This window comes from Saccostrea cucullata, unplaced genomic scaffold (assembly GCF_032062105.1).
Source record: "Saccostrea cucullata isolate Sc308-1 unplaced genomic scaffold, CSIRO_AGI_Scuc_v1 ctg2694, whole genome shotgun sequence".
In the NCBI taxonomy this organism is placed as follows: domain Eukaryota; kingdom Metazoa; phylum Mollusca; class Bivalvia; order Ostreida; family Ostreidae; genus Saccostrea; species Saccostrea cuccullata.
In genome coordinates this window covers 32-23,025 of record NW_026935310.1, presented here as the reverse complement: position 1 = coordinate 23,025, position 22,994 = coordinate 32, and the positions used below count along the sequence as shown (strand labels likewise).

General features: G+C 31.8%; 1 protein-coding gene and 1 long non-coding RNA gene across 5 annotated transcripts in view; both read left to right on the top strand.

The window, feature by feature from the left end:
- Window positions 1-22,626, top strand: part of LOC134242473 (multiple epidermal growth factor-like domains protein 10) — a 62,156-nt gene extending 39,530 nt beyond the window's left edge. The window contains exons 7-17 of one of the 4 annotated variants that reach the window (XM_062724562.1): window positions 3,683-3,823; window positions 3,916-4,056; window positions 4,297-4,443; window positions 4,541-4,681; window positions 18,721-18,858; window positions 19,972-20,109; window positions 20,300-20,434; window positions 21,073-21,178; window positions 21,292-21,356; window positions 21,639-21,823; window positions 22,427-22,626. In XM_062724562.1, the coding sequence (XP_062580546.1) occupies window positions 3,683-3,823; window positions 3,916-4,056; window positions 4,297-4,443; window positions 4,541-4,681; window positions 18,721-18,858; window positions 19,972-20,109; window positions 20,300-20,434; window positions 21,073-21,178; window positions 21,292-21,356; window positions 21,639-21,823; window positions 22,427-22,606 (1,517 nt within the window). In that variant the 3' untranslated portion in view covers window positions 22,607-22,626. Of the gene's footprint in view, window positions 1-3,682; window positions 3,824-3,915; window positions 4,057-4,296; window positions 4,444-4,540; window positions 4,682-18,720; window positions 18,859-19,971; window positions 20,110-20,299; window positions 20,435-21,072; window positions 21,179-21,291; window positions 21,357-21,635; window positions 21,824-22,426 lie in introns of all 4 variants that reach the window. The other 3 variants (XM_062724561.1, XM_062724563.1, XM_062724564.1) reach the window with 3 other exon arrangements.
- Window positions 11,973-13,124, top strand: LOC134242474 (uncharacterized). The gene is made up of 3 exons (XR_009986862.1): window positions 11,973-12,177; window positions 12,375-12,522; window positions 13,012-13,124. It is a non-coding gene; the product is annotated as an uncharacterized LOC134242474 (long non-coding RNA).
- Window positions 22,627-22,994: the final 368 nt, after the last annotated feature.

Genomic DNA, 22,994 nt, shown 5'->3' with positions numbered 1-22,994 from the left:
GGAAGTGATTTTTTCAAAATTGAGCAGGGGGTACAAACTTCAGATAGAAACACATAATCTTTGAAAATTTGAACAAAATCGATTCAGCCATCTCCGAGAAATCTTCTGCACAAAAATTGTAAAGAAGTGAAGAATAATAAAAGTGAAGAAGAAACAATAGAATAATAGAAGGGTCTTCTGTTGGAGACGGAAGACCCTAATAATAATAATAAAATAGGTTTAGCTGGAGTGGTATAGTGAAATTCTTTTGACAAAGTTCAATTGGACGCATTGCATATAAATTATTAATCTTGGCGGACAATACTTTACTGTAAAATCATCATTGTTCGCTGGGGGCCAATGTTCAAGGATTTCGTGGGTCACCCTTACCCACAAATAACATTACCCACGAACGTTTGTTTTGTGGCGTATTGATTCATTGAACCATCGTACTATCGAGTAACCCTCGAAATTACGTCTCAACAGGACAAATTTCGCTACCCAGAGAACGTTGACCCCAACGAAGAAAAAATATTCCACCGTAAACGTTTGTATATTTGTGTTTGAAGGTTCTCACTAAGTAAATGGAAACAGCTATAGATAAATTTCCAGAACCTCTTATCGTTTACAATGTTATATGGCAAATAAATGTACATATGGAAGTTATCTTTGTCATTTTCAATATGTATGTACAGTGTAAGGATTAACTCATTTCTTTGATCGATATAATTTACATTTTCACATAAAATAATCCTATATGGCAAACATACACTCATAGGACACATGTACTTAGCCTGGTTATGGACCGACATGGGGAATGTGACCTTAGCACCATTGTAATATGTATTACTTCTTTTTTAAAATTGCATAAAAGCAACTGAATACCTGTAGAACATGTAATATAGCTTTCTATAGTGTATGGGCTGGGTCAAACACGGCTCCAGTTTAACTGCATCTATAAGCTGTATATCACATGGCAATTATAAAAATAGAATTGTTAAGCCGAATGTATGAAGTGAGGATAGTGCAAGGGCATACGCTTGTTTTTCTAGACACAAAAATTATACACATTTAAAGATGTTTATTTCCTCTACCCAAAAAGTGCTGGGATCTAGTCTGTGCTGTTTAGGAAGTACTGAATATTTTGCTGAAAATGCGCTTATTAGTTCAAAATTATTCATTCGCTTACATTCTGTTATAAATGAAAATAATGTTATGGAGACCAGGATCAGCTCCCAACTCTTTTTCAAAATATGCACTGTATAAATACTAATATTCTATATTTCATCTCAAACAAAATAGTTTATGCCCTTGCACTTTTTGTGAACATCCCGAAGACATGTCGTTCTAGCGATATTCTATACATTCCTTTTCCTGCGCAGAAAATTTGAGATGATATCACATTTATTTAAGAATTTTTGAAATTATTACACCAATGAATCTAGTCCTCTGGATCACCTGTACTGTGACAAAGATATTTAACAAAACCTATTGATGATAAATATAAGAGAATACTCACCAAGTTTAGATTATCAAACCACCAATTAAAAAATGAAACTGGTAGATGTAATGGATATATGCCGAATACTGTTCTATATGTAAAATTATCAGACTGTTTGAGGCCCGTTAGGGCCGAAAACTGTCTGATAATTTTACATATAGAATAGTATGAGGCATATATCTTACTTAAAACATTGCCATTTAAATGTCCAAAAATTACCTGTAGGAGTCCTGTCCTCTACAAAAATTTGAATTTTTCAATTAAAATTTGTATATGACAATTGTCATATACAAATTTTAATTGAAAAATTCAAATTTTTGTAGAGGACAGTCCGATAATAACACAATGGGAGTTTAGGCATCAATTGTATTTTACCCGTCTAATAAGTGGACAAAAGAAAAGAGACAGATAAAGAGTGGGTGAACTGTTGTTTCATTTCATTCATTCAATGGCAGTCGTTTAGATAAGCGGGACAGGGGTCCGGTGGGGAAGGATTTCCTTTTAATTTTGGAACATTTTTATTTATTTTGTGCATAAATTTTTTTTGGGTGAAATTACCACCGTCACCATGGAAAGTAACATACGAATTTTCATCCTGGAGTTTTAGTTTATAGAATGGAAATTCTCAGCTTTTACAAGTGCAGCCATTTGGAAACAATCCTTATAAAAGAAATAAATTTGCCGATTTTTTCTCAAAAATGGATTTAAATTCGATTATACAAAGTGCTGTATCAAAAACACTTAAAAGATGGGAATTATTAATTTTGAAGATGGTTTAAACTCGATTTTTTTCATGGATTTTCTGGTTTTTAGCAACTTAATTTCCTTGCGATTGCTTTCCCTAATTTTTTTCCCTTTTTTTTTTTGGAGGGGGGGGGTGGTCGGGGGTAGGTGGAAATATTTAACTTTTTCCACTCTTCTTTTTTGTTTTTAAATACCGTCCGATTTTGTTATCATTGCCGTCTGATAATATATTATCAGACTGGTAATTATTATTATCGGACGGCTACAGGTAAATTTTTAGACTGCAAGAACAAAGGCATGACGTCACAGCAATGTTTTAAATAATAATAATACACTAGATCTCAAAGAATTTGCACACTATGCTCCTCTTATGGTATAGAAGATGAATTTCATTTCATATAAAAATGTCCATTTTATGAAAATCTTAGAAGTATGTACATTAAGAAGTATTATTACGTCAAACCAAGTGTATTTAAATTTGTAAGTTTAAGGAGTAGTCAAAATGTAAAAGAGTTGTCATTTGGGAATTTTTTTCTATAAAGCTACTGCTTTACGAAAGTGTAATCTGTAACTACTATTGATATTTATATCCGTTGTGTATGTTTGTATATAATATTCATTCCGTGCTCTGTATCATGTTTTTATGCTGTACTGATAAGCCTCTGGCTTAAAGAATAAAAAAGTTTAAGTTTGTGTCATGTCAAGACTGGTGACGTCTTATTTAACCAGAGACTTTCTTCTATAACTCGACTGTATTGATATCAATTATCGTAATCAACTAAATTTTATACACAACTGATAAAATGAATAAATCCAAGTTGTATGTACGCATCATCCTGTCATTATTCTGATTGTTGTTGCTTGTTAATGATGTCCCAAAGTAAACCAATACAATGTGCCACGAATGTAAACTCAGACCTTCCTTAGCTGAGTACATACTGAATAGGACAGAAGGAACAGACCGCGACACACATACATGTATATCTATGCATTGGAATGGGGTTTACAAGGGACAATATAGAGAGAAACTCGTATTATAATTACTCAGTAATAGCATTGAAACGGCTACTTAGGAATGAGGTATAAAAATATAACTTTATATGTTATTGAGCAAGTGATACATGTATCCTGAACTGGGGATCATCTTTCATTGGACTTTGATGATTGTTGTAGTATTTTTGACTTTAAAACCTATCATTCTATCATTTTCTGATGTAAAGGCTTTATTGATCAAACTTCGAAGAGATTCGATATATATAACTGCAGTTTCGAACATTTCATTCTAGACAAGAGAAATTATTTATAATAAATGATACTGTACATTTTTAGGCAGTATTTCTTACAACTGTCCTTTACATAAATATGTATTCTTTAGTATTCAAAAAATATTGTCTAAGCTAACATTCAGATATTTGAAAGGACACCGTACCTTGGATGAAAAAGTACTGTTTTTTTTAGCCTGTCGTGGTGGTTTTTACGGCAAGAACTGCAATCGTAGCTGTGGACATTGCTTGAACAAAGAAAGCTGTGATCACGTGACAGGTTATTGTCCAGATAAACTCTGTGAACCAGGATATAAAAAAAGAAAATGTGATAAAGGTAAATATTGTGATACATGTAAAGTGTATAATAGCTGTGACAATCAAAATAAATAATTAGAAAGAATAAATTTTCAAGTATTTTTTTTTCAGAGTGTGATAACGGATATTTTGGCAATAACTGTAGAGAAGCATGTAGTGGACATTGTGCAGGGAATGTGCCATGCAATAAAACTGACGGTACTTGTCCAGGAGAATGTGCAGATGGGTGGATAAAGCCCCGCTGCAATGAAAGTAAATTTATTATTTGCATTTTTTACAAAACAATCTAAATGAATAAGGTTTCAATATTTTACAACTTTGTTTTTAAAAAGGCATATTGAACACTCTTCTCGGAAATAAATCAAATTTTCCTACATGTGTCATCAACATAAATGTTTACTCTTAAAATTTGAAAAATAAAATCCAATCCAGCATTTTGATATTTGAAATGACACCATACCTTGGATGAAAGTTTTCTATTATATCTTTCAGCATGTCCAAATGGTTTTTACGGCAAGAATTGTACTTTTCTCTGTGGACATTGCTTGAACAAAAGAAGCTGTGATCACGTGACAGGTTACTGTCCTTCTGGACATTGTGAAGCAGGGTATAAATTTAATGAAAAGAAATGTGATGAAGGTATATATGCCAATGAAGTTATTATTACTCTTACAACATAACAGTTGAAAAAAACCTATGCTTTTAATCTTAAAATCACCAATATGTTCTATTTCAGAATGTGATGCCGGTACTTTTGGATACTACTGTAGGGGAAATTGCAGTGGACATTGTGCAGGGAATATGACATGCAATAAAACTGATGGTATTTGTCCTAGAGGGTGTGCAGATGGATGGAGAGATTCCTCTTGCAGAGAAAGTAAAAATGAAATTTGATATTTATAAATAGTAAACATAAGGTATTAATAATAAAAAAAAATTATTTTTTCACAATTACTATTAGGAGTCAAAATCAGCAAGCATCGAGCATTTAGTTAAAGAATATAGAAAGTGGCATAGAAACAGATTTGGTTAAAACTCATAAATAAATTTTCAGAACAAAGGGTATGATAGAAAAAAGCAAGCAAAAAATAATTTTTCGCATTGTTGCTATGGAAACCACGCGCCTTTTAGATAGCGTGTTTTGTACTTTATCATGACACTTGAATTTATGGTTAAACAAATACTTTTTTATTACTAGTCATTAAAAAAGCTTCTTAAATTATAATTTTATTTATATAAATACACTCTATTTTAACAACTGTTGATTATTGAAATTCTCTTCACCTTTTGATAAATATAACTAGTTTTTGGAGGTTAATTTTGCTTTAAAAAAAAGCAAATTTGAAGTATTCTATAAGAAATCTACAACCACATTAAAGCATATCAACATGAAATATTTATTAAGCAGTATTTGTTCTAGAAAAATCAAGAAAAAAATCTGCAGGCAACTAACGCATTTATATATGATAACTGATTTAAATCCATAATTTTGTGTCACTTTTGCTTCAAATTACCCCTTTGGTATAGCTCTCTAACATAGGAGGAATAATCGGTAGTTTGCTTACATTGTTTGCAATAACAAAGTACAGAAGACTAGCAGAAAATAACAAATTTGGAGCAGTCTGAGCCTCAGTTTTGGCGTTTTCATGGGTCTTAATTATGGTGAGTGATTGCAATTTTTACAATATACGATTACAACCGTTACTGAAGAATATATAGCATAAATTAATTAACAATGCAGTAAAATATGAAACACTTGGCAAGTGTTTTTGCACATTTTAATTGAATTCTAATTGATTATATATGTTAGCATTATTTTAGTATTTTATAACTAAAAAAAAAGATTATGCATGGCCTGAGGAACCAAAGGTAGGGGGGTATGCCCCCCTCCCGCCTATAAAATTGCCGATATTAAACTATATAATTTGAGCAAATGAAATTAAATCCCCCAACTTGTTTCTGCAGGCCTAACGTGAAAACGTTGGTCATGATCGGTCAAATAACTGTATCCCAAATTATCAAGTTTAATTTGAATTTAGGTTGATTTTAATTTGTTGTATTCACGGTATGTGTATGTAGCCAAAGTCACTCACCAGCTATAATGATTATAATTGATAGTCGGGTAAATAAAAATTTAAGATAATACCTGCTTTTTATATGAAAAATTATGAATTTATGAAAACCAACACCATTATGAAATATTTGTAAAATGGATTGACCTTTGTTATGGCGTCCGTAAAAAAATTTAAAAAAAAGGGCAGATGGTTAACTCTGTACTTATTTTATAATATATTTTAGTTTAGGAAAGGGGATTACCTTGGAAATATTGTGATATAGACAACTGTATTATGTAGTGGACTAGTGGTAACTGAATTTTATATATATACCACAGTAATATAATAAAAAACTTTAAAACACTTTTTGAAATATTTCAACCGTGCTACCGGCCTTCATCAGTCGTGTTTATTTACTCGGGCAGCAACAAAATGGACATAGATCTACTCTAATTCAACATTATTTTTGTCACTATTTATTGATATTTTTCTATATTTATGATAAAAAGCATAGAAAACCTAAACAAAGTGTAAAGCCAAGGCGTTGGATTTCATACAAAGGTGTGTAAGTTAATTGCAAACTAAACAGCGTTATGTACCAAAAATCAAAAACAAGCTTGAAGAAATGGGGAGGCGGGTCACAGAAATATAATATAATTGAAGTTGGATAACAAAGCCCTCAGTACAATTTGGTCGGAAAAATATACTTGACTTTGACAAATGAAAAAGTTCGTTTTGTTTTCTTTCTTATTCCTTGTCAAGACCCCCCTCCCCCCTAAAAAAGAAATAAAAAATAAATCGCTTCCTATGTGTCTGAAAAAATCTACATGTACAAATACCGTAAACGAAGGTAAGTAACCTGCATTATACTTATACATGTATTTCTTGTTACCTGGCAACAGGAAGCGTTCAGTATTCACCACTTCCTTCGAAGATTTTACGGTATCTGTGTATATCTTATTTGCATGTTTTGGCTATTTAGAGGAGAAAGTAGGAACTGCTAATTATTCATTCTATAAAATATTTGCTAAAATGATTGAAAAAAATGTTATTTTAGGAAACGATAAGAAATTATCATAAAAATGAAATCATTTAATCTCTAAAATTATGTTGTATCCTACTACTACATGGTTTGGGGTGGGTATAAGCAACAGTACTTATACTTTGATTAGGTTATAGAAATTAAATCAATTAAATTGATTCAAATAAAACTTGAAACTGATGAAATATTTAGCATGTGGCTAATACACGTAACTCTTGATAATTAAGCTATTAATTTTTTTTAAATGTGTCATTTAATCAACCAATCAAACCACGATTACACAACTGTACAATGACCTAGCATCGTTTTTAAAAGGGGGCAGCCAGAGAAAAAAAATAACTTACCTGAAAAAAAGTTTACAAGCAAAATGTCCAAACTCGAAAATCCTATTTCGTGGGGGGAGGGGGATAAGCCAGCAGGAAGTGGGATTAACACCATATTCAAGGCTGTTTTTACAACCCGTTGCACCCCTCTCAACAGAATTACGACAGGTGCATTAAGAACGGGACTATTCTTATGAGCTTTCGATCCGCTCCACGTGCATGTACATGTATGACAAGTTGACCTGCAGTTAGCTGCAGAACTGTAGCTCTCCGAAATATTTTGACAGACCGGGCTGTAAATATATTTTTTTCGGGAGAGCTACAGTTCTTCAGCTAACCTGCAGTATTTTCGGAATACATATTTGGCCATGTATGATATACATGTACTTAGTACTTGTACATACTATTAGTATAATACTCTCTCTCTCCTTCTTTCTCTTTCTCTCTCTCTCTCTCTCTCTCTCTCTCTCTCTCTCTCTCTCTCTCTCTCTCTCTCTCTCTCTCTCAAAAGGAATTGTTTCAATGATTTTTGCACGAATTGTCTCATGTCACTCTCGATCCGCATTTATGTCCAGAATTTATGTGCGAGGATCGTATATTTTGGTCATTGTTTCCGAAGGTGTATTTCAGGGAAACTTTTAGATTCTATAGGCGAAATCAGGTGTTATTTAAAAGTGTCTATGGGACAATGCTTCATGTATCATTTCTTTTCAATATAAAAAGTAAACCAGGTGCACGAAACGCGTGCTTAAAAGAGAAAGCAGCCATTACCCCCTCCCTCTAAATTTTACGTTTTAAAAACTTTATCCTGTGCGGAATTTTCATCTTAATAAGTCTTAATAAATATTTTTCTTTTATTAAAAGAAAAACCCTAGCCACACTATAAAATTACAAATTCACACCTGGTAATGCTGAAACAAATACGCATGTAGGTAATGTTTTAATTGTCTTAATTTTAGAAAAATTGTCGTCTACAATTAAGCAGGAAAAAACACACAGTCAATTATTTTCAAATAATTAATTCTTTACCTAAAAGAGACATTTATTCATCATGGAGACTTGCTATCAGTAAAAAGTTTTACTTCCTATGCAAGCCCTGTACATTGATAAAAGGTGGTGGATGTTGGAATCCCTTTAATAAGTAAAATATATATAGAGACGGAGAGAATTTTATCGATTTGTGAACTTGCTTTCCACCACGAGGCGCGACAAATGCACATTTTCAGAACATACGAAAGGAGGGGGGTGTCCTTCCAATTACTGAAAGTTCAGTACCAAATTTAAACTTTTAGTGGGCATGAATTATATTGCAGCAGTGTGTATTATATGCATCTTTAATGCAGTGTCAGAGATTACATTTACTTTGATAAAGCTCTTCAGGCCATTTGAGTGGGATTAATAGAAAGATACAATTGAATCTGTTCCTCAAACTGCTCCAAAAAAGAATAAATTCATTTGGAAAAAACCCACAAGGACAGAAAGTATTTTCGACGAACGCCTTGTTTTAATTTATGTGTGAAATAATATACTTTCTCTATCGTCGCGGGTTCGAATCCCACCGCGGGACGTGGAGACCGGTCCTTTGGATGAGACCGTATAAACCAAGTTCCCGTGTCGCAGTAAGCGCTGGCACGAAAAAGATCCCTACCTGCTCAATGGCCCTGAGGACAGAGTATAATACAAAATTTTTCTCCACCGGAAAGCAGTGGTGTCTTCTAATGAGTGAAACATTCTCGAGAGGGACATTAAACAGTATATATATACAACCAACCTTCTTCTCTGGAAAATTATAGGACCGTTTGTTATCAGAATGCCCTTTATTAGCAGACATAATTTCCGTATTCCGATTTTATTTAAATTCGTATACACGAGACATAGGAAAGTTTTTCTGTGGCCTTATAAATTTAGATATCCACAACGTTCATGTATTATCAATTCGCAACAGATACTTTCATTCATATGTCGACTCGACATACCATGATCATGAAATTGTTCAAATTGTTCAATCATAAAATGACGAGAAAAAAAACTTCTGAAACAAAAGAGCATTCAAACTATCTATCTGATCTTATCTGTACATGTATTTCTTTCTTTCTTTTTTTTTTTTTTTGGGGGGGGGGGTGGCATAAAAGTCTTTAGTATTAGTTGAATCTGAGTTTTCCGTCGAGATTTTACGAGCATAGACCATATAAACAATAAACCTCCTCCCCTAAAAAGAAAAACAGAAACTGACAAAAAATGATTGTAAAAAAAGAAACAAAACATCTGGTGTCTCTTTTTTAAAGGGGGGATAAAAACCTGATATTTCTTCTAAAATGCTAAAATTATCGATCATAAAAGGTGACAATAACAATATAATTAAATAAAAATCACTTATGTAATTTCATTTGTTGTCCGAGGTGATTTTTCTTGTGCAGTTTTTACAATGAAACCATGGAAATGAGAGAACAAAAAAATTGACGTTGTCCGATAAAAACGGCGTCATAATGAAGAATTTGTATTTTTTTATTTGAAAAATTTCACTAATTTTTAGTCTTTGAACAACGACATGTTATATATCATTTGAAAGAGGAGAAAATTGTCTATCAGGATCACTTAACAAGTCAAAATGTCAAAATTTTCGCTTAAGGGTGGTTTTTGCTTGACGGTCATCAAATGCATAGCAACTCAACAGTATTATGACGTCACAATGAACATAGAAATTGAGAGGCAACGTCATACAATAAAATTGCGCCAAAAACATCTGAAAATATTGTGAGAGCAAAAATTGTACTTGTGTTATCAAAATTTTTATCATATAAAATAAAATACTAGAATACCGGGTATATTAAAAAGATGATTTTAAGGTACATATAAATGTATATCCGTAAAAACAAGTATCACAACGTCACACAAATGTTAATAAATCCAATTCAAAGACAGAAGTGTTCCCTTTTGTTGATACCAAATGGTATATAAGTGTTTAACTTTTTCTTCCAAAGATTTTTTCTATATTTGCGGTAAATGTCATTCTTATACAGTTTTTCAATGCCTATTATATTATAATCTTCTACTGTATGTACACCTGAATTAAAATGAGTAGCCACAGGATCATTCGTTTCCCTTCTAATTAAAGACAAATTCAAAACATGTCTTTGATATAAACTATCACAAGTTTCTCCCACATACACTATTTTGTCACACTTTTTACAAAAAATTCCATAAACAACATTCCTTGATTTACAATTAATATAATCTTTCACTTGAAAAAGTGTATCCGTTATTATCTTCAAACTGGCTGGTTTTCACAACAAATTTACACAAAACACATTTTTTAGCACCACATGGCTCATATAAATTTCCTTTTTTTAAAAATAAATTGGGCCATCCTTAAAAAATTGTTTGTTTGGAATTGCCGCCTGAAGGGTTTCAGACACAGGAGGGAGGGAGGGAAATTATTTTTTTTTTTAATTGAAAACCTAATTTTACATGGATCTGACACTATATTTCAGTGTTTTGTATGTGATACATGTAATAGGCAAAAAATTGATTAAATAAAAAAAAATCTTCCTACTTTTGGTCAATAAAATTTTTTCAGGAGGGGGGTATTTCAATGAGGCGGGAGGCAATTCCAAACAAACTATAATTTTATTTTGGCCTTGTTGTGTTTTTTTATACACTAAAATGTCTTTCAAATTTTTGTCTCTTTTATAAGCAACGATTTGGGTTTTTTTTTAACGCGAGTTTCAGGCGATCGGAATTTTCAAGAATTTTTTGTCTTTTCTTCAAAATGTTATGAATATTCGGTAATCCTTTTGAATAGGTCAACACAAGAGGAATACGATCACATCGCGTTTTATTTCTTCTATAATTTAGTAGATCCGAGCGATTGAGTTTGTCTACTTTCGTAAGTTGTTTTTCTACTTCGTTGCTAGAATATCCTCGTTTTCGCAAGTTCTTTTTCACTATATCACGTTGGTTTTGATAGTTTTCCTTTGTGGAGCAAATACGACGTGCTCTAAGACCAAGGCCGTATGGAATTGAACTTTTTGTAGATTCGGGATGGCTGGAGGTTTTGTTAAGGTACATATGTTTGTCAGTTGGTTTACTGTAAAGATCTGTTGTAAGAAATCCGTTATCCAGAGAAATAGAAACATCAAGGAAGTCTATTTTTGTTTTTGAAAAACGCAGGTCAAGCTGAATGTTGGGGTGAATATTATTTGCAGTCATATAGAAATCATGTAGTTCTTCTTCTGTCCCCGTCCAGATCCCAAAAATGTCATCAATGTATCTTAGATAAAAAAAGGTTGTTGTTTGCAATTCGTCAAAAGAATATTTTCCCATTCCCCCGTGTATACACATGCATAGTTTCGTCCCAGTTTGGATCCTATAGCGGTACCTTCGGTTTGGATATAATGTTTATTGTTGAAACTAAAATTATTGTTATCCAGGACAGCATCCATCATTTCTAGAATACTGTCAGTATCTACTTCTTTTTTCCGTCGTTCTTCTAGAATCCTTTTAATTACTTCCCTTGCTTCCTTCCACAGTAACATAATGGATTAAAAAAAATTGCTGATGTCATCCAGTGTTTACTAATAAAAGGAAATTCATATTCAGCTAACATTTTCTCCGGTACCACTGAGCTAATTTAAGTTAGCTAGGTTCAAATAATAAGCAACATCAGATTTAAAGCACATAAATTTATAAAATGAATATCTTTACTCCATTTTTTCGGGGGGGGGGGTTATTGGAAAAAAATAAAAAACATAATTTAGAGTCTTGACAAAACCTAAAACCAGTTGACCTTTTTATTACAAGTTTTTAAATTCAAAGAGTATCTAAAATCAATACAGTCTCAACTTTGTGTTGTATACTTCTGTTTTTAGAATGAAATTCCGCACTTTGAAGCCAACTCGGAAAGAAGCAGAAACAGATTTGGATGACCTGATATAAAATTAGACAAGAAAAACATGTAAATAATACATTTAGTAAAAACGTTAACTTTTTAAAATAAAATGATAAACCATTGAGATTTCTTGGAATTTATTTGATTCCAATAAACATGCTTTGCATTCATCATCTTTGCTCAAGCTCAATTAGAAATGGTTCCTAGTGTATGAAGGCAAAGCTGTAGAATATTATTACATTTTAATTTTATCACTTTTTCAGATTATGAGAATACATTATTACAGTACAGACCATTGATGCTGGAAGTGAGTGGATAGTGTTACCGATGACTCAGGGATTCAGAAAATAGATCCATAAATTGTACAGTGTATTCATGAAAGTGGATCAAATAAAAATGATCAATCTAAAAGTAACGTTTTTTTGTTTGTCTGTTAGCATATTTTTTATTGATGTAAATCTAAGAACTATCAATTTTTGGCATGCAGATTCATAATTAGATAGTAGAAGAATCTGAAACATATCTTTATATTCTGCATTTTGAATATCATAATTAAAACAATGTCAATATTAAATGATCAATCAATTAATTTCAAAACTGACAAAATGTTTTCGGAGAAAAAAAAAGAGGGCTATAATTTAAAGTCAGATGACACGTTCTTCAAATTTATGTTTTGTATCTCTAGTTATTATTTAAAGAAATATTCATATTTGTCATTCTCTGCTGATTTCTACATTGTTTTCAAAATGTTTTTAAATATAAGTACAACAAAAATGTCGATATATGCCATTCAAAAGATTACCTATAAGGGTTATTATGAAATATTTTTTAGGGTCAGTTCAAGTTTAGACATTTATATATATATATATAGATATATAGCCCTTCCAGATTTTTATTTAGGTACCAGTAGCTACTGGGGCCCTAGCTTTCTTGCCATTTTGTTCCTTAATTAAGACAGCAGGAGAATATATCATTGGTTCAAGACCAAAGTCATTCGTTCTTGACAGACATGGTATCGTTTTTGAAAGTGCATAGTGTGGGATAGGCATAAAAAAACTGCAAGAAAAAAGTGGGAAAATTCTCCAAACTCGGGGGGAGGGGGTTAAACATCAGGTTATTTTGAGAAAAAAAAGTTGGATGGGGGATGTCACCCCCCCCCCCCCTACCCAACCCACACCTGATGCTACACGCTTGATTGATAAGGTTTAACTTAAAAATTATGTGAGCTGTCATATATAGTGACTCTCTTTCATGAATTAGAGTTATTGTGAGCAAGCTAATAAAATGATACCCACCCTCCTGCTATTGCATTAAAGATATCCGATCCTCAGCCTAAAAATTTCCTAAAAATTCATATTAAATTTGAAATGCATAATTATGAAGCTTGAAAATGAAATTTTTTCATGCAACAATTTTCATTTTATTCATCTTTATATGATTCAAGGTTTTTGGAAGTCTTAGAAAAGGTCTTTAAAAAAGTAGGCAATTTTACCCTATAAAAGGAAAAAATAAATACAGTTTTAGAGAAATAAGATTTTCTTGAATTGAGCCTTAGATACCAATGTTAATTAGCATGATATGGAATTAGAAGTGATTTGTGATGTCTTCCAATGATAGCAAAAGCATTTTACACTGTGTATTATATAATACATGAAGGAAATAGAAGACATAGAATATCAAATAAGGGTAAAAAAAAAACATGACAATGTCTCTGAATGTCTGGATACCTATTGTTTTTTTTAGCCTAAAATATATTTGTTGATCAATATGCAAATAGAAAATGCATAACTGATATTCATAATCGCCTTTTCTGCATAAATATTGGAGATTTGACAATTTTCCCTATGTAACATGATTATCTTTAATGTTTAACTATAAAGAAAAACTGTGGGTAAATTCACATTACTTTGTGGATTCAGAGATATTTTTATGAGTATTTTCAATAACTTAACAACTAATTTTATGAACCTGAGGATCGGACTACCTTAAATGTTTTTTTTATCACAAAAAGGTCCTTATATTTATTTAAAACCTTTTCTAAAATTTTCTAGTGCAGATATATATACATACCCAAATGACTATGACATATACTCAAGTCATAGGTAGTAAAACCATTGTGTTGAGCACAAACTTCCAATTTCTCTTCATTCGAAGTTAAATATGTTAATGTGCTAAACTCATATAGTACACTTTTACTGCAGTGACCTTGAAAAAGTTATGTCCTTGATTCAAGGTCAAACATGTCCAAATGAACTTTTGTCAAGGTCATGACATTTTTAAACCACAGCTCAAAACTAATCCCCGAGATGAAACTTTTCATTAGAATGTTACAAAATGGGCAAAGATTGCACTACCAATGACATTGACCTTGTTCAAATGACCTAAGGTCAAGTTTTGGACACATCTCTAGATCATAAGCAATCTTAATTACAAGTATGAACATTCAGTGGCACTTCATTGAAATGTTATGGACAAGTCAAAATTTTACATACTTATGGATGGCTGAACAAGGTGATTCCTATACCCCCCCCCCCCCCACCTCCTTTCCAAGTTTCGTTTGTGAAGAATATAAAATTCCTTTTGAAATTGAATGTGCATTTTTTTTTTCAACAATAAAAAAATATGAGTACGCTTTGATCAGAACCAATATGTCCAATGTAATGGAAATTGTACATGTATTCAATTTACCCTCAGACCTTCAAAAAAGCTTATAAATACCAGATTGTGACACATTTTAACCATTTGTTACTCTTTTCTACTAAAGTTGCCTGCAAATTTTATTGTGTAGATATGACATTTAGATAACCCCTAACAAGATCACAGCATTCATTTTTCCAGCAGTGGTTGTAGATTTTGCATATAGAGTGATACACATATGTAATTTTTTTTCAAAATTAATAAGCATTGACGTCATGTTGTTTTCCGTTGTCATGGCAACAATATCACTACAGATATTTTGTTTTTCCTATTTCTGGAGAATAAAGTAATTCCATCTCTCAACAAATAAAGTAACCAAAATACCTAATCTTATCACGTACAGAAAACATATTAATAGAAAAATGGCTAAAAATCATTGATTTTCATAAGGATTTATGAACCCGTTGCCAAGGAAATGAATTTCCTTGGATACCAGTCCCTTTATACGCTCCAAAAAACTTTTAATTGTGTTTTAGCATTAGGAAAGACAAAATCTTTTATATACCAAAAGGTTTTGAAAAAAAATAAAATTTTGACTTTCCATTCAACAATGTTCAATGCTCGATGCTACCTGATTTAGACTCTTAAATGTGTCAATCTGTGCGGATTGGAAATGGAAGAATCAAAACGCTTTACCAATGAAACTATGATTTTCCATAAACTTAATTCTGAAACAGCAAAATAACTTTCATCTTAAAAAGTGTGTTATAATTAAGCTAGCATATTTAAGAAAGATAATATATGTTCAGTGACAAAATGTATTTTAATTTTTATTTAACAAAGACTAACTTGACTTTTTTATGCTTCGAAACACATGTTCGTTATTTTGAATGTCTTAAAAAGACCGAATTTATCTTTGTCATCTCATTCATTGTAATAAGTTAGCAATGTTTATTAAATATAACTTTTTTCAACTTCTTTCAAAACTTGAAAATATTATATACTTGTAAATAAAAAGAAAACATTTACACCCAATGCGTATAAACCAACCAGCAACTAGTCCAAACATTCAAGATTTTCATTCCTTGCAATTGATAACACGAAAGATCATTGTAATGTTTTTTCAAGAAAGTTAATTTAGATTCAATATTGTGAATTCACTACTATTCTTATTTAATGGATAATTTCCTTTTTTTTAGAAATACAATGCCTATATGCATTTTAGAATCTTTAGATAGAAACACAAACTTTATTCGCTCATGCAACTAAACAAGTAAACAAGTTTGAGTTAATCAGACAGCTTCGAATACTAGTGATGGAAAATAAGATATAATTACAAATATATGTATATGCATTAACAAATTTCCTTTTGCTTTACCGAACTCTAACATATTTACTGTGTACACTGTGGCATCCATTTTAATATAAAGAACTTACTCCATAACGAAACTGTAATTTATATACGAACATAATGCTTGTGAAATCTATTATTATAATCTGTAACCGTAATATGCAAAATGTATATAAGTTTATAAAATGATTTGATCAAAATATAATAGTTTGATCAATTTTTTATGTTCTGAATTTGCCTTATTTGATGCGTAGGTATATGGAAAGAGGAGGCTTGAAAGTATGTAATTTGTACAGAAAAATGCACTGATAAGTTATATTTATGTTTATTTGATGAAATACTTATGATATTTTTTGTGAACTTCGTAATTTCTTCCTATTGGTAAGCCCTTAATAATAATTTTTGGAGCACTGTAATAGGTTAAAGATACAGTACCGACCGGGCATAACCTAACACCAGAGCAAATCCAAAATTTCTAGGTTCTCTCGTCCCTTTCAGAAATTTTGGGACCGCTCTTGTTGCGCCTTGGATGCGCTTCGAATTGGCTCTACGTTCGCTCGGTGTCAACTCAGGGTCTGCTAGAGCAAACCCAGCATTTGATTTCCGGGTTCACTTTTCTCACCCATACGTAAACCGTACCCCGTTTTAATTTTGCAGCCAGTAAGCCCCAACCTTGTATATTGCAATTCAGTAGTGGAATCGTGGAATCAATCGTTGTTGTATTTTTGGCGATCGATACATGTACACAGTACATGTTTAGAGTGACGTTATGGAGAACGTTGATAAACTTTCTAAAATTCCAAAGTACATTCGAGTTATAATCATGGCGATTTTCTAGATTTTTTTTTTTTTTTTGCGTTCGCAATCTTGATGCGGAGAACTTCAAAGTTAAGTAATAGCCAGCTATTCAACATTTATATCTCTTAATTTATATCGCTAAAAAATAAAAGGTAGTTTTCTTTTCTTTTTTTTCCAGTAACAATAGTAATAAGAATTAATATCTTCTTTTTTTCTTTGTGCATTAAAGTATGAATTAAATGATAAATTTACCAATGCATTTTTATATAATAAAAGATTTTAAATATAAAAAGTAGGAAAAATAAATACGGAAATGTGCATGCAACATGCTGTCTTGAGAATAAAAATTCATAATGTATTAATTCTTTCTAAGAATATATTTATAAAATGCATTTGTAAATAAAACATATTGTCCCGAAATTTAAAATGAATATAAAATCGTATTTTGATAATCATCTTACATTTCTTTAAAAGATTTACACTGTACGTTAACATGCTTTGCTTGCATTTACAATGTTTGGATTTATATCGAATATCATTAACATATTTCATCTTTTATCTCCATTGACAGATCTGTTTGCCAAGCTGATTGGTCTAAGCACTGATTGGTTAATCACTAATCTTAATTGCAAGCTCTGTTACGCAATACCGAACGCGCGTTCGCTTTCTGGGACAGCTACTGAATATGGGTTTGTTTTTGGCGTTCTCTCTTTCGTTCCGCTACGGGTGCGCTTTGGGCGCACTTCAGGTGCGCTCCGAGTTCGCTTGGGGTCAGCCCTAGCGAGAGCCCAGAGAGAGCAAACGAGGATTATGCTCCGGGTGTACTTTCTGTTAGGCTGTATCCGGTCGGTACTGTAGCATCTTCTCTTTGTGTCTTTAGTTTACCATGTAGTACAAACTGTATTGTGCCTACTTTGAAATCACTAATAAGTGGGGAGGGGGGTTAATTTTCATGGTTTTCAAGGTATGAAGAGACCCAGAAATTTATGTCCACCACTAAATGCGAATTTACACAATTATTACTACTGAGAAATTCTTCAACCATGAAATCTAATCCCCATGAGAAAATATATTTTCCTCAAACTACGAAAATTTGACCCGTCGAAAATATATTGTTTTACAGTTTATTCCCTTTCCCATATTCCTGTCACTTAATTTTCTTTTCAATTACTACTTTTGTTGTGTTTATAGTATCTGGTCCATAAGCACACCCTGTACTATATTTATAATTGTTTTATATTCTCTAGTCAAGTGTGATATGAGACTCTTTACCCCGCATGCTGCCAAATGTCGATTTTTTATGTTCTAAGACGTACATTGCAACCTGTATATGTTATATTTTTTATTATGTAATACAATTTTGTGTATATGACGCATATATTTCTTATCTTATATATATTTTGTATTATTTTTCTTGTTATATCTTATGTATTATTTATTAACTACTTAAAAATGCTTCTTCGTATTGACACGTTCCTCTTGAGCTTTAATGTAACTTCACGAAGATATTTATAGTGTGAAATCCTTTTTGATATGATATAATTGTTATATTTGGATTTACATTGCATTATCTATTTTTGTTTTCTTAAACAACAAACTTATGAAGTCTTTTGTACATGTAAGTGTATGATTTGATTTGATCAGAAGATAATCATATTGTGATCAATAAACTTTTTTTTTCAACGCAGATGAGCTACTGATTAAATTTTATTCGATGTGTACGTATAGAGAGAAAAGGCATATGCATACCTTGTATTTCATCCATTTAAGTAATTTTCGTTTCATGTATTAATATGTAAAATGTCTGATAATTATCGTTGTAGAATGTAATGTGGGGTTTTATGGCAAAGATTGTCAGGAAGAGTGTGGTCACTGTGTTATACCTGAGACCTGTCACCACGTCAACGGATTCTGTCCCGGGCAATGTGAACTTGGATATCAGGGAGATAAATGCAATAGAGGTCTGGAAATGCTAGACATTTTTTAAGTTATAAGTGAAAATAATTTCGGGTAGTAGGTTGTAGTTACATGTAAATACGAGACCCCTTTGGCAAATTTTCTTAACCATAGGTTTATTGTACACTCATTATATAACAAACATTGTCGTACAATGTAGCATAGCAACTATTATCTTAAAGATCCGACTTATAACTATGAATATTTGGATATCAATCAATATGCTGACGTATGTTTACAAGGCAGGCATATATATAATCAACAAAGATTTTGAAAATTCTGAAAGACAAATCAGATTATTTAAATAATATGTGACAAAAACGCTTAATGCAAAGTTGAAATATTATATGTACTACGAGCACTGAGCTCACAAAATGAATCCTCCATACGATTAAAAAGTCAGTGTTTTGCAAAGGGAGAATAGAAATTAGTGTAAGATAAAAATGCGGACCTGATATAAGTATTAGATAAAAAAAAAATGAAATAGGAAGTGCAAAACGTAACATTGACACATTGTAATAAAGATTCTGTAAAAACATCCTATAATTTTATTTAGATGTTTAGGTAGGGTTGTGGATAGCAGATGGGTTACCCACAATATTATGTATAGAGAGAGTGTGAATGTCCATGTTTTTTTTTGGGGGGGGGGACCCGAAACTATGTCCCATCGAAAAAAAAATAAAATAGGAGGTGAGCAACTGCACTACGTAAAAAAAAAACTTTCAAAACTTTAGATAAAGATTCTGTGAAAGTCTGAATATAAAAATATTTAGTAAGGGAGATTTGCGGGAAAGAGATGGATATCCTAAAGCGTAGCGGGCGGACGTGCAGACGGATGTACATTCCGATCATGATATACCCCCGTTTCTCTTCCAGCTGTGGTATAAGAATAAAAGCATAACATTGAATTTAATACAATGTATACAGAAATACCATATATATCCTGACGTTGATAATAGGGACGCTTCTGGAAGGATCTTTTTTTTTAATAAATTATGTATACTGTATTCACTAGAATAAAGGAAATAAAATTAAAACCCAAGGTCCCTGTATATAGGAGTATTATTACCAATTTATGATTTAAAGGAAACATGTGTAACTGATAAACATTCTTGCAGAATGTGATGTGAATTTTTATGGCAAAGACTGTCAGGAAGAGTGTGGTCACTGTATAGGTCCTGAGACCTGTCATCACATCAACGGATCCTGTCCCGGACAATGTGAACCTGGATATCAGGGAGATAAATGTGACTTTAGTATGTTTTTTTTATTTTCTTTTATATGCTTGACTCTTGAATTTTATTGTTTAGATTAATTCCTGTAAATGCAATGTAAAGGAAGGAAAATACACATCCAAAGTTTTATATAAATAATAATGAAATAAATTAATCGATTCATGTTCAAAATTCTTGTCACGATAGAAGACTACTTTGTATCTATGCATAGAATGTGACAATGGAACATTTGGACTCCGCTGCAATTTTACCTGTGCTCAAGGCTGTCTGTCTGTCTGCAATAAGATCAACGGAACGTGTGATCAGTGTCAATATGGATTTGTTGGAATATTCTGCAATATAACTGGTATCGTATATCGAACGTGTTATATTATGTTCATAATTCAAATGGGTGCGAAAAATATTATCTAAAATCTTTTGTCTAAAAAGTGTGATTTTTGTTTTATGGCCAATGATATTATATGATTTTTAAAATGTTTTTATGAATGAATTACTACAAAAATGTTGGCTGATTTTTGTATCTACCTGAAATGTTATTTTAACTTTTGATAAGAATGTTACTATATTAAAATAATTGTTTCATTGGTATATATAAAACCGCATTATATAGCCAACACTGAAAAGATAAAAAAAAAACGTGGTTTTTGCAATTAACATAATTAAAAAACCCATTTTTTCAAAACATACTTCTGTGTGTTGATTTGTTTGCTAAATGCCAATTCTAGATATGTCATTCATATTTTTGGACTGCATCGCGTATTTTTGAAAGTTTTCGAAAAGACGGGGACTTTGGACATTATGGTCATTGACACTTAAGACTTCCTTTTCGTTTGAGAAGCTTTAATGGTGACAGGGTTTTTTCTTAGTCTATAGATTATCCTCAGAAAAACCAATACAATAAACAAGAATAGATTGCACAGAATTTACAAAAAAAAAATATATATTATTATTTTTTGTTGAAACTAATGTATTGTTATTATTCAGTTGCAGATGTTCAGAGTGAGGCTTCCACGGCTGCTGCTGCAGGAATAGGCGCTTTCATGTTAATACTAGTCATAATAGTCATTGTCCTAGCGCTTATTTTAGCAAGGTAGGCGAATCATTAAAATACATGTTGTAATAAGTGCATCAATTTTTTTTCTGTAAAATTCAAAACTCTTTGCATTTACTATTCAATTTACAGAAAGTATAACTATTTTCTAGGAAAGCAAGACAGAAAAAGGAAGGTGACATAGCCCTAAAAGAAAGAAAACAAGCGTCTAACACCGGTATGCTATATATTTTAAATTTCGCTAAATTTAGCAATGTACCTCTTCTTGCAGGATGCTTCAAAAGCATTGACTTACTTTCGAAACAGTAACAGCAAAAGTAGCTTCAAAATTTGGAAAAGTGGTAAGCTTAAGGAAGCAGCAAACATTCAGTATAGTTGTGAATTGTTTCCTGCATTATGTGATGGACATGAACTTGGTTACATGTATATAGCATTAAAATTCATTAACGATTGTTTTGAATGAGATAAAAGATATTTCATAAGGCTTATGTTTCAGAAGAAAACAATATTGAAGACAGACTAGATAATACTGAGAACCATGCTCCTGTAGAGGAAAATACTGAGATTGAGTATATTGTCACAGACAACGGTCAGAAGAAAACTCTCATCAGAATAGCTGATCTTGGAAGAATAATCAAAGTATTCTCGATGGAAGAAAATAAGAAATTCACTGAGGAATTTAAGGTACATGAAAACCATTGGAATTTTTGCTTTTTATCATAAACATATATTTCTGGATCTGTCATCAATTTTTTCAAGAAGACAAAACATACATGTACTACGTGCAGTAGAAATTAGGAATTTAATTTCATAAAACAGAGAATTGAAAACGTTTTTTTTAGAATTTGTTTTTTAAGGTCTTGTTTTTTATGTTATTTTACTTTCCTGTGGCATGTAAATTCAACACAGTTTTTCTTTATAAATGACTTTTTTCGCTGAATTTTTTTAATAGCAATTGCCATCAAATTATTTAATTTTGTGTAATTCAGAGACTGTTATGAACATGGATTTCTAACATTTTAGACCTTTTTAAACTTTTAAATAGGCAGATAAGATCTTTTTTTTATTTTAGAAAACAAAAAAAAAACATCATTGTGTATTTGAATCTATAGTTTTCCTTTAAAATTGTATTATAACTTGAGATATACACGCTCTTTTGCAATTTGAACCTTCTTTAAAATTATATAATACACAGATTAAGATGTGATTTAGAGCTCGCGCACAGTCAAATGTTTTCACAATGATTAGTGTTCAAAATGCTTGGCTGTATTTGTGTATTCATTGTAGGGAATACCCTACGGTGAACAGCAACACATTCCTTGTTCCTTGGCTAAACTACAACAAAACATGCCGAAAAACAGATACAAAACGACGTTTCCATGTATGTTTAATATGTATCAAATAATGCTTTTAAACTGTAGTTTGTTAATATTTCTTGAATGTAAGGTAAGTTTTGCAATAAAATAGTTCTATGAGTTTGATCTATATAGTAAGAAAAGTGATTTTGATTTCCCTTTGAAATAAGTTTTTTTTTTTCTTTAGGAATGTTCCTAGCCCGTTTTAGCTCTTCTGAGCCAAAGGCTCAAAGAGCTAATGTTATGGCTATTTGTGTGGTGTGCGTTAACTTTTTAGAATATGGACCATAACTCAAGAACCCCTTGGCCAATCAGTGTCAAATTTGTCACAGGGTATTCTTGGCCCATGGGCTACCATTTGTACTAAAATAAGGGTTGGGTCCCTTAAACAAGGGTAGATAATCAGGAAAACAAAACCTAAAGTACTGGTTGCAAAAAAATCTTCTTCTCCAGAACCACCAGGCAGATTTTCACCAAACTTACATACAAGGATCAGGATA